This window comes from Microcebus murinus, chromosome 15, assembly GCF_040939455.1.
Source record: "Microcebus murinus isolate Inina chromosome 15, M.murinus_Inina_mat1.0, whole genome shotgun sequence".
NCBI lineage: Eukaryota > Metazoa > Chordata > Mammalia > Primates > Cheirogaleidae > Microcebus > Microcebus murinus.
Window position 1 is genome coordinate 13,545,198 of NC_134118.1, and position 12,169 is coordinate 13,557,366.

At 40.9% G+C, this 12,169-nt stretch overlaps 2 protein-coding genes and 1 long non-coding RNA gene across 3 annotated transcripts in view; 1 reads left to right on the forward strand and 2 right to left on the reverse strand.

Moving 5' to 3' along the window:
• Positions 1-745: 745 nt before the first annotated feature.
• LOC109729270 (uncharacterized) lies at positions 746-2,165 on the reverse strand. Its single transcript, XR_012923218.1, has 2 exons — positions 1,772-2,165; positions 746-1,223 (listed from the first exon to the last, which is right to left on the reverse strand). It is a non-coding gene; the product is annotated as an uncharacterized LOC109729270 (long non-coding RNA).
• Positions 2,166-2,396: 231 nt separating this feature from the next.
• On the forward strand, positions 2,397-7,547 carry NOL7 (nucleolar protein 7). The gene is made up of 8 exons (XM_012753559.3): positions 2,397-2,726; positions 2,813-2,873; positions 3,497-3,555; positions 5,291-5,322; positions 5,589-5,670; positions 6,794-6,915; positions 6,994-7,071; positions 7,347-7,547. The coding sequence occupies exons 1-8, from the start codon at positions 2,464-2,466 to the stop codon at positions 7,421-7,423; spliced, it is 774 nt and encodes a 257-aa protein (XP_012609013.1). The 5' UTR covers positions 2,397-2,463; the 3' UTR covers positions 7,424-7,547.
• Positions 7,548-8,329: 782 nt separating this feature from the next.
• Positions 8,330-12,169, reverse strand: part of RANBP9 (RAN binding protein 9) — a 106,283-nt gene continuing 102,443 nt past the window's right edge. Inside the window, exons 13-14 of the mRNA XM_012753561.2 lie at positions 11,967-12,078; positions 8,330-9,321 (exon numbers count right to left, since the gene is read on the reverse strand). Coding sequence (XP_012609015.2) covers positions 9,191-9,321; positions 11,967-12,078 — 243 coding nt within the window. The 3' untranslated portion in view covers positions 8,330-9,190. The remainder of the gene's footprint in view (positions 9,322-11,966; positions 12,079-12,169) is intronic.

Below are 12,169 nucleotides of genomic sequence, written 5' to 3' on the forward strand. Positions count from 1 at the left end.
CGATTCTGATTTTTGAACAAGTTTTAGTGGAAAATAAAGTCACTCTCTACAGAAGGCAATTTATTGTATGAAGATGTTACCCCAGGAGATGTCTCTGTTGGGGCTTTTTCTTTTCAGTGTTTACCTCGTTTGGCTGCCTTACCTCAGAGAACACGGGGTAGCTGAGTGCAGGAACTCAACACAAGGGAGCAAGAGAAAAGTACTGACAAGGGAAAAAATCAGGATGAGTAAGAAGAATGATACAAATATATGGACCCCAAGAATAAACACAGCTGCCTAACATTTTGCTGTGGCCGTCTTAGCAGCCAGGAGGGAAAGGAAGGTCTGATGGTGGACTGTTTATCATAAATGCAGAAGCATGCAGTGCCCGTGGGGTCTGCCAACCATTCCCACACAGAATTCTGAAGGGAGTTTTTCCCAGGGGAGTTTAAAAAATGGTATGCCCTTACTAGTAATACCTTGGAGTAAGTGGTAAGAATACAGCTCTTTCCTTAAGCCCCACCAGCCGAGCCCCACTCAGTACTCAGGGCCCTTGGAATGGCTGCTACCCAGCAAGCATGACAGGCCTGACTAGGGGACTGGCCACCAGCGTGTGGGGGTCAGTTCCTCGGGTCACGTGGGCTCCGGGTGATCATGTACCTGGGCCACGTCACCTCAGCCGCTTGCAAAATTCCATTTAATGTTACACTCTTGGCTTTTGTAGAAATAGGCAGCAAGACACTGTCGTATAAAACTTCGTACAGCATTTGCAAGTCATAACTTTTAATAAATTCCAAAGGTCCTTTGTGTGGGGAAGAGGGATATTTGTAGCCCACAGATGATTAGCCAGGCACCCTGAGAGCCGGTTCACACTCTATTTGGGTGGGTCAAGGGATGTACGCTGAGGGCACTGCTAACACCGATAATTAAGTTCTATAATACATATAATGCAGTTTCTGTACATTAAATACCATCACGCAATTTTAATAGGTTTGTTGCTAAGCTGTTCCCAGTTAACTCCATATAATTTCCTCATAAAATTTCCATGTTAGCACACTGTCTCAGGGAATCTGATTATATTTTTGATTTGTAATTTCCATCAGATCAAGGCTGGTTTCAGAACTGTTCATTGCAACTCCTCCCCTACTGGACCTTTGGTTCCAGCAGCTTTTTCTCTTGTGTCTTGTCATTTTCATTCATATTTCATTTTTTTCATTGGGAATTGCTTCTAAATCAGAAAAGAACTGAAAATACAAAATATATGTGAGATAGAATTAGTCAATTCAACTTAGCATTTATTAAACATTTACCATGTGATAGACATAATAAAATGATTAGCAAGACCTGGGCCTTGCCCACAAGGAATTCACAGAATGGATGGAACTACCGTCATGTAAACTATTAAACAATGTGGAAGCTACAGGAATAGAATTTTGTGAAAGGCTCAGAGAAAAGTGCAATTAGAGATGGGCAGAGTGGGAATGGGGTGGATGTTAAGGTGCATGAAGTCAGGCTCCGCGGGAGTTTTTAAGTAGAAATAGTCCTGCATGGGGGAGGGCCCGTCAGTGGAGGGGACAGCGCGCACAAATATATGGCGAGTGTGACACAGCTTGATTTGCTCAAAGGACGGTGAATCGTTCAGTGTTGTATAATGGGTGGGAGGAGATAAACACGGCGATCACAAAAGGACATGTATGCCAAGAAACAATATATTTGGAGGAAAAGCGTGTATATCACACAGCCACTGTGCATTCAGTACGTAACGGTGAAGTCCTGCTTCGACGGTACTTACTCAGCGTCCGCCAAGGGCCGGCCGCGGTTCCGGGCCGCGGGGTCGCAGCGGGAACCGGGCAAGGCCCCACGCCCCGGGCTTACCGCTACCGGAGTCGGGCGGGGACGCTCGACAGCGGTGCGGGGCTGACTGAACCCCGCGCTCGTGGAGTCGCCTGCGTCGGGGACAGCAGGACCGAGGGCAACGGCGTCCTTCCGCCACAGCACTTTTCTTCCCGTGAGGGCCCGCCTCCTCGGGGAGCGCCGGCGAACGCAGCCGGAGCTACGATTACCGACGGATCCGAGCGACCGCGCGGAACCCAGTGCTGAAGGAGGCGGCGACACAGTGACTGGGGCAGCGGTTTCCGGGTTTCTGGTCACCCGACAGCGTGACCCCCGCCAGCCCTGTCTCGCCACCGCAGCCGAGGAGGGCGGCAACGCGTGTCTCCCCCCCCCCGCCCCCCGAAACCAAGCCGCGCCTGCGGGCCGAGCGTGTCTGCGGTTCCTCCAGCTGCAGGCCCAGCGGGGCGGGAGGACACACGCCCCCGCCTCAGGCCGCGCCCTTTCTTCTCTCCGCGCATGCGTCACCGCCGGTAGTGGGGCCTCCGAACCTGCAGGGGGCGATGAAAACCTGCGTCGCTCGCTCTTTAACGTCGCGCTCCGCTTGCGACTGTTTCCGGGTCAGAAGTCAGACGGTCCAGCGCTGCGTGGGCCATGGTGCAGCTCCGGCCGCGCGCGTCCCGCACCCCGGCGTCCGCGGAGGCGATGGTGGACGAGGGTCCGCCGGCCTCGGAGGAGGAGGCGGAGCACGGCTTGTTGCTCGGGCAGCCCAGCAGCGGCGCGGCCGCCGAGCCGCTGGAGGAAGACGAGGAAGGGGACGATGAGTTTGACGATGAGGCCCCGGAGGAGCTGACTTTCGCCAGCGCCCAGGTGGAGGCGAGAGAAGAGGAGCGGCGAGTGTGGGAGACCGTGCGCAGGTTCGGAACCCGCGCCAGGCGGAGAGCACTGCCCATTCCCGTCCCGCTTGTCCTTTTGTGCTCTGACTTGTCACCCTTTTTTTCAGGGATAAAACGCTCCTGAAGGAGAAGAGGAAGCGACGAGAGGAGCTGTTTATCGAACAAAAGGTTAGAGGGTAGGGAGGCTTCTCATATTTAAACCAACCCGGCCGGGATAAAATTCCCGTGTTTGATGCAATTTGGGCTGCTAGGGGTATTGGAGTGGGGGAAAAGTCAGTAACGTTCTTCCTGACAACAGTGAAAAGATGTTCGTACCTTTTACTATCTGACACTCAACTGGTCACGACACCTTAGTCATTTAAAGAGGTAGTTTCTTTATGTGAAACTAGGTTGCTGTGAGAATTAAATGGTGATTTGCAAACTAAGGGCTCAACAGAGTATGATTGCTTTGCTGTTTGTTGTCAGGCACACTTAGCCACATAGAAACAACTCCAGGTGGGTTCGCTTAACTGCTTTCAATTTATAACAGTGACCTGATGGTTGAAATACCGTGGGGCACCCCTTCCAATTTTCACCAAGTCTTCCAGAGAATGTGGAATAGGTTCTGAGTTTTTGGACCCAGTCTTTCCTCCGCTTTAGGGATAGTGGGGGCATATCCCATATTCAGCCTTATTCATTTATTTGCCTAGACGTATAGCTGTCCATAAAATAAATGGGTATCTTCAGAAGCAACTCTGGACATATTATGTACATCAACTCTTATTTATTTTTAACTGTCTTTATTTCAAAAGAAAAGAAAACTTCTTCCAGATACTATTCTAGAGAAGCTAGCTACAGCTTCACAGACTGAGTAAGTAATGGATCTTGTATTACTTGCTTATATACACCTATCTTTGAACTACATACTGGGACATTTGTTTGAATCCATACAATGGAAGGAATTGTACAACCTAAATTTAAAAGCTACACAGTGGTATTTTAATTTGGTGGGGAAGATAGAGATAATACTTTTTATTCTTTCGCCATTTATTTTTGTAGCTCTAGTGTCTGATTTCCTGATCCCAGTGTGTTCATTTAATAAATTTTGAGTGCCTGTCATTGTACTAGGGGCAGGGTTGATGGTGGTGAATAAGTGTTTTGAAATTTATCATTTAGTGGGGTAGCAGACACTTACTTACCCACAGGCTCCTAAAACTCACTTTGTCTCATACTTGCCTTACCTGCCACCAACCTGTCCTTCCTCCTCATCCTGTTTGATTTAGCAGCTTTGGTGTTTTTTTATGGTTTAAAGCCAAAAGCTATCATTGTTCCATGAAATCACTCAAACTCTACTAAATTTACCCTTCTAAATATTTGTATTTTTTTTCCTATCCTCTTTTTCTTCCCTTGATGCTTTATCTTCAGAAGTTAAGCTCCCTTTTACCTAGACCAGTGGTTCCCAAATTTTCAATAAAAGAACTTTCCCAAAGAGATCCTGAATACATTAAACATACAAGCAGATCTATTTGGTGGCAGATTCCCTTTCACCTCTCAAAACCAAGCTCAAGTGTCATGTTTACCTTCTTATATGGTTTTCTCCTTCCATCACTTCCTCCTTCATATTGAACTCCTGGCCCCAAGCAATCCTCCCACCTCAGCCTCTCAAAGCACCGGGATCTCAAAGCACTGGGATTACTGGTGTGAGCCACTATACCAGACTTCCTCCTTTGTTTAGACTTTCTGGTGTCCAAGTGCTTTTGTATTGTACTCTACATTCTTTTTTTTTTTTTTGAGACAGAGTCTCGCTTTCTTGCCTAGGCTAGGGTGAGTGCCGTGGCGTCAGCCTAGCTCACAGCAACCTCAAACTCCTGGGCTCAAGCGATCCTGCTGCCTCAGCCTCCCGAGTAGCTGGGACTACAGGCACGAGCCACCATGCCCGGCTGATTTTTATATTATATATATTAGTTGGCCAATTAATTTCTTTCTATTTTTATGGTAGAGACGGGGTCTCGCTCAGGCTGGTTTTGAACTCCTGACCTTGAGCAATCCGCCCGCCTCGGCCTCCTAGAGTGCTAGGATTACAGGCGTGAGCCACCGCGCCCGGCCTTGTACTCTACATTCTTATACCGCATTTTGTCAGTTTGCATTTGTTTCCATTAGACCACAGACCCCTTGAGGCTGGTCCTTATCTCCATCCTTGTCTCTAAACTGTTGAATTAATCCTTTGTGATTTTCTCAAATAACATGAGACCTTTCACTTCATATTCTGAATATCGTGTTATATAACTTGTTCTTAAGTCTTTCACTTAACAGTAACTGTTACCAATAGCATTCTGCTGCTTTGAAGCCTAATACACTTTGAGATTTAAAATTGTGAAGATATTCTAATCCTAGTAATACTAATTTATTGATTGGGAGTTGGTGGAAGTGCACTAGGGAGGGACTTTTGCTTTCCAAAAGTGATAAAGGATCCTGAGTAAAAATTGAGGATGGTGATAATGAAAGAGGGGTATTTTATTTGTAAACCCAGATGAAATAGTGTGACATGTTTTGAGTAGCCTGTTATCTGCCATTCCACTCAGTGATTTTTTTTGTTTTTTCCTTAGCATAAAGAAATCACCAGGAAAGTTGAAAGAAGGTATGAATTATCCTAATTTAAATAACTTCTCATGTAAATGTCAGGTGCACTTGCAGACATTTTCAGTCCAGTGTCATTGGCCCTTAGAGAGCATGGGCATGGGCCTGGGCCTGGCCAAGGTTAGCTGGAGCTGGTTCCTTGTATTTCTTTCAAATAAAAACTGTATCCATATTGATGTGTAGTGGCTATCTAAAGTGAACTCCAGTAAATGCTCCTGATTTATTTTTACATAAATGCTAATTAGAAAATATAACTTAATTTTTTAGTTAATTTGCAAAAGAAAAATGAAGAGTGTGAAAAAGGAAGTGGTTCCAAGAAAGTTAAAGTGCAAAAAGTACAGTCTATCAGGTAATGAGCCTTTTTTTTTTCATTTGGGATGGGAAAAATAATTAGTAGCAACTTCAGATTAGGTCCTCTGTGGAAAAATCAATTCCAATATTAAAAAATCAGGATCAGTTGGACATTTGTCCTTCTAGGTCCTTTGGGTCAAGTTCAAATTTTATTTTCTTGTGGTTTTTTTGAGAAAATTTTCATTTCACCTGTCCCAATGGACAGATGTTTATTTCAAGATGCACTGCAGCCTATTGTCAGTTTCTCAGACCTGCTAGCCATTCACTTCTTGAAGCAGTGTGATATGTTCTCCATGGCTCCTGAATGTTCCTTATGTCACTAACCCTTAACAGTGGAAGGTATGCCAATGCAAGATGGCTATTCCTGGAAATGCATTCACCACAATGGCCAGTCATCATGGTCTTTCTTAAAAAGAGATCCAACATTTCCCTGAAAATGTGGCTTCATCTTCTATTCTTAAGGTCTACAGAAGTCAAGAGAAAGCAGCTCCAGCTGTTATTGAATTTTAGCCCACATATGGTTGATATTTACAATTTCAATCTTAAAGTATGCAAGCATTATTTTGAACTGCATCCAGTACAGCTTGGTTGTCCAGGGCATTACCTGCAAATCGGAGTCCTGTTTTAGCCACAAGATCAAATATAAAATGCAAAGCAAAGTACAAGACCAGCAGAGGAGTTCCTTGTGATCTGTGGGGCCCATATTTGGCACAGTTTATGTGGTGCAATTGATTTGGAGGTGATAATTGGCAACTGTGGTGAATGGATTTCCAGGAATAGCTTTTAGTTCCCTTTTACTACATGTATTATAACAATTTCCTGTTAACTAATATGATTTGGACTTTTGGTTTTAGTATCTTTTAGTACAAATTTACAGGGTTATGTTCTTCAGTTGGATATATCATAGATATAAATTGTTAAATTGATCCAAAATTAAAAACATTTGCTCTACTAAAATGTAAATGTTAGCCTATTTCTTGTAAAATAGCCTTATAATTTAATCTGTGCATATAAAAAATTAGAAATTTCATTTTTCACTGAGACAATTGACAAAAATACTTTATTTTGAAAGTAAGCATTTATTCTCCTCATTTATTTTGACCTTTTGTATTGATCGCCAGCCAGAATAAAAGCTACGTGGCTCTAAGGCTAAAAGACCAAGATCTTAGAGATTCAAGGCAACAAGCAGCCCAAGCCTTCATACACAATTCTTTATATGGTCCAGGAACCAACCGAACTACTGGTAATTTTCTTATCGACTATTTTTCTTGCTTTTTACTGTGAATAAAACAAAGAAATGATAAATAGTTCTCTTTTCTAGTTAATAAGTTCCTGTCTCTTGCAAACAAGAGGTTACCAGTGAAAAAGGCTGCAGCCCAATTTTTGAATAATGCTTGGGGTAAGATTTAGCTTTATTTTCTTGTCTCTGATAGCTTTATTATGTTGAGTAATGTTCTTTTGAAGGAGATAGTTCATTATCATAATTTTTCCCCATATATTGGCTTATATATTATTTTAAAATTGCTTCTGAAAAATAGGTCAACATATCATTTAACATATAATCTAATAGACCTTGTTTTAGTATTTGTATTCATATAGAGAATCATGAAAAAACATTTCAAATTATGTGTTTCTTGGGCATTTTACCTTACTGTACAAAACTTTCTATTCTAGGAACTCAGAAAAAACAAAATGCCAAGAAGTTTAAAAGACGGTGGATGATCAGAAGGATGAAGACTCCTAAGAAGTAAATTGAAGCTAAAAGAAAAATCTGTATTTTGTATGTATAGAACTTAAAGTTATTCAGTTTAGAGGACTAATTTCTCTGAAAAAATGTAATAAATCATTCATAAATCATTTTTAGAACCATAAAAATCTATCTGGGGTAAGTACTTGGCCACATTTCATCCTCCTGGAATACAGTCATGCTTTGTAGTCTTTGAGGGTCCTAGAAGAAAAAGCAGTTTAAAGGGAATTGGTTTTCCTTTCTTTTTATGCATTTAACAGAATACAAGCAATACGCACACCAGCAACAGCATCTCTTCTACTCCCACCAACCCCTTCCCCCAGGAGGGTGTGTGGCAGGAACAGCTTTGTAAATTTTACTTGGCTCAGCGCAGTGGTTCATGCCTGTACTTTGGGAGGCCGAGGCAGGATCGCTTGAGGACAAGAGTTCAATACCAGCCTGGGCAACATAGCAAGATCTCTTCTCCACTAAAAATTTAAACATTAGCTAGGCGTGGTGGCACGTACCTGTAGTTCCAGCTACTTGGGAGGCTGACACAGGAGGATCACTTGTACCCCAGGAGTTTGAGGTTGCAGTGAGCTACTGTACTCTAACCCAGGCAATAGAGCCGAGACTCTGTTGCAAAATAAATTCTACTTTTAACCAGTTTGGGGGTTTGCTTGACTGGCAAGTCTCATGTGCCCATATTGTGACTATGAAAATAGGAAAGTTAATTCCTGTTGTCTTTCTGTGTCACCCACAATATCAGATTTGACCCTAATCCAAGGAAGCCAGGAAACTGAAGGTAGTCAGTCTTAAATTGTAGAACTCAGGTAAATAGTAGAAACCATGAACTTTAACTGCTCTAATTTCATATTGACCATAAGAAGTATACAAGTACCTAATGTATAAAACTCAACTGACACTCTAGTATCTGTAGAAGTAAATTTTTAATGGCTGGTTAATTATATCACTACATTTTTATTGCAATATAGTACTCATTTTTAAGCACTTAAAAATGGAAGGTGTACAAAGATTAAATTAAGACACGGTAAATTGACTAAATATTTGGTTTTTATATAAATAAAGGTCATAACCACACTGTTGACATGTAATACTGTTATAGTACAACAGTTAAACTTGTGAGTCTACAACAGAAGTCATCTGTAGTTAAACAGGAAACAAAGTTGAAAAAGACCATGTTAAAACAAAACTACTGGGACTAACAGGTTGGGATTGTAAGTAGCAACAAACATATTCACTCAGCTCCTGAGTATTTCAAGTTTTACAGTACACATTAAAAATGATTTCTCCCATAACACTATAAATTCAAACTGTCGGATGTTTATGCATTTTGCAAGTTACACTGATTGAATGCTTATATGGGAGCAGGGGTCGGAACGTCTCCCAATTTGAAGTTTACATCACCCACATGCTAACACAAACACAACTTGTTCCATTTCCTTCCCCTCTCTCCCCCCCACAAAGGCGGCAGGATTTTTTGGTTTTAGGTAATTGTTTTAAAGGATTTTTGATGATCAATTTGAACGTCTGAAATTCAGTAATATTTAACTCTTAGACAACTAAGAGGTTAAAGATGGAAAATAATTTCTCCTAACACTAAGTTAGAAAATCATTTGCATCATGCTGTAAACTAGGAAGCAATGTAAAGCGACAAAAACCTGTCCCCAGTACATAATTAAAAAAATCTAAATTTCAAATCAGCAGAGCTGGCCTACTTTCAATGTTGACTATATGCCACAATATAAGTGTGAGCTCTTGAAATGCATAGCTAATGTAGGTAGTCTTCCACTGTGGCAAATGCACAGGATCCAATTCCTGATCGAGCCATCAGTCCCAGACATTGTGTAGCCTGTCCCATTGCTAGGGCAAGTGGAGGTTGCTTTGGCAGATTGTGGGTTTCTGAGGAAAAATGATTAAAAAATGGAAATAGTAATTAGCAAGCAAGACATCTTAAAAAGCATCTCAATCAGGAAAATAATTGTGTTACTTACAAAATTACCAATGCCTATATCACTCTTAACTACCTAACTAGCAATGGTAGTCTCTAAGCAAATGATCGATGCTTGGACATGCCACTCTACCCAGTACCCTATACTACACCTTGTCATTCAACTGTAAGAAAAACTCGTGCAGAATTAGACTTTTAAAGTATCAGATACTTAAAAGCTGTTTTTTTCCATATTAACTATTATAGGAGAAATACATAACTTCTGATATTTGGAGTGAAGTGTAGTTAAGTACTCTATATAGATGTATCTATATCACATAGTGCAGTATTTATAAATATGCACATAGCCATCCATAGCAATTTAATAATCTAGTCACTAATGTTGCAGGAATTATATACATTTAGCATAATAAGTGTAAGCAGTATTTATAGCTGAATCCACTTAACATAGCACAATATATAGTAATACATGTATTTTAGATAATGGTCTTAAGCAATATTTAAAAGATCAATGCCTTTGAAGAACTCAAGAAATAAATTGTTATAAGAAAACTGGTCACTTTTCTTCAAAAATTCTTTTCAAGTCTAAGTATTACCTAGCAATTTGGTCTTAATGATTACCTGTAGTGTAGTAATTTCAAAAAGATAATTATAAATTATAGTAAGCCATAATTTTCTCTATAATGCTAGCATTATTTATTACTAAGTTCCTTTATTTTTGCCAATAGAGCTAAATGAATTTTGTAGAACCAAAGAAAACACATTAACAAAAGAAAATTCACATTATTTATTATATACAAATTATAAATGTGAGAAAACAACACTAAGGACACTACTACTATTCCCAAACTCCAGTACTAGTCCTTAACAAATAATTTTATAATGGCAAAGAAACAGATTAAGGCTCAAATATGTATACTTTTCATTGCTTCCTTTACATCACTGCCATAAGAATCCTGGCCCTTATTGCAAGTCTCCCTATCTGAATTACTCTTTACTCTTTGTGACACTGCCCTCATCTTCCTAAAATAGTTTGACACATGTGGCTAAAAGCCCTGAAACCCAACAGGGCCAGATAGCACAGCACAAACTTCTAAGCTAGACTGGAGTCCCATTTTACCTGGAAATTAGCTTCTAAAGTCAAATGAAAAATGACTCAGGTAAATTATCTTTGAACAGTTAACACTATCAAGTTTATATAGAAATGCACAAAATGTACAGTTACAGAATTCATATAAAAAGTATTTGTTCAGTGCATACATACTATAGTCACACTCTGCAGTGAGTTGCTCATAGGAACAGAGCAACTCTGCTGCTATGAGTGAGTTCCCATGAGGGGAACAGCAAATTAAGAGTTTCTCACTTCTTGCTCACACCTGGCTAAGCCTCACCTTCTAAACTGCTTTTCTCTTCCTCACCTGTTCTTTTTATTGGGTGAAGGCATGAAGTTGGATATGGCTATCTCAAATGTAAATATAATTTGGTTCCAAGTGTTGGTGGTGACGGGGTGGGGGGACAAGTTACCTGGAAGCCCTTTGTGCCTGCATCACAGCATAGTGGGAGCTGTGACATGAGTGCCTCAGGCTACCCTATGCCCACTGAAACACTCAAGCAAAAGGGAGGGGAACATGGTAGCAAGGGGCACCAGCTAGGATTCCTGACCTCTACTGGGTCACATTCAGTCTTCTCAGATATTCACTCTTTCACTCCCTCAGTTCCATTCTCATTATACTTGTTCCATCAAAACCTCCATTTCTTGACCACTTCATTTTTTTCAAGTTTACCCTGTGCCCTTCTAGCCGCTTGTGGACTAATTATTAGACTTTTCATTAACATTCCCAAATTCCTTCTATAGCAGCCAAACTAAAAACCCAGTTTTGATCAATCTACTACACAAAATGTATTCAACTAGGTACAATAGTTCTGCACCACCATAAATTTATACTTTTGTTTCTCCATTGGGGTTTCAATGTCACAAGCTGGCCCCTTTGCTCATCATCTGTTCAATTATATTTCAGTCCCTTCACTGGCTGTACCACTTTCTGCAACGTTCACAACTCTCAGCTCTTGATGATTGTTTACTTAGAAAAATGAAATCATCAGGCTTGATTCCTCAATTGCCCATTTTCTCACCCATGCCCACAACCTTCTCTCCAGTATCTGAGGAGGAGATATGATCTTTGAGAATGTAGGAGAATGCCACTCCCTAATCCCCAGCCTGGAAATGAGTGGCAGAAAAACACCTTTCACTAAAGAGGGCTATAGAGGGTGTCTTTGGTAGGGTAATATTTTGCATTTAGACACAAGACCACCAAAATACCTCCTAAATAAGCAGCAGACATTTCATGGCCACCAGAAATGCTTGCATACATGTACACAAAACCTCTATTTCTCAAACATTACAAGCTATACCCCTAATCTGTCTTTATTTCATTTGAATCCATGTAATCTAGAATTGATATAAAGGAGGAAGGTCTCTGTATTTTAAAAATGTAGAAAATATTCCCTTATAATTTCACCAAAATATAAATGCCAGCACAAATAACCTCATATGTTCAGAGAATCTAGTTAAGTTGTGCTCTTTGGCTTTACTTACCTAATATTGCACTGTTAAGAGCTGAGCACACAGGTTCTCTCTGAATTGGGTCAAGCTGATTTCCAACTGGGCTGTTCCAAGGATCTGAATATGCTAGTAAACTGAATGCATCCTGTTGAAAACATACCAGTTTAGTTTTAATTCATGTAGTTCAACTACTATGCTCACAGTGGTTCCAAGTGGAAAGACAGGGAAAATACAGC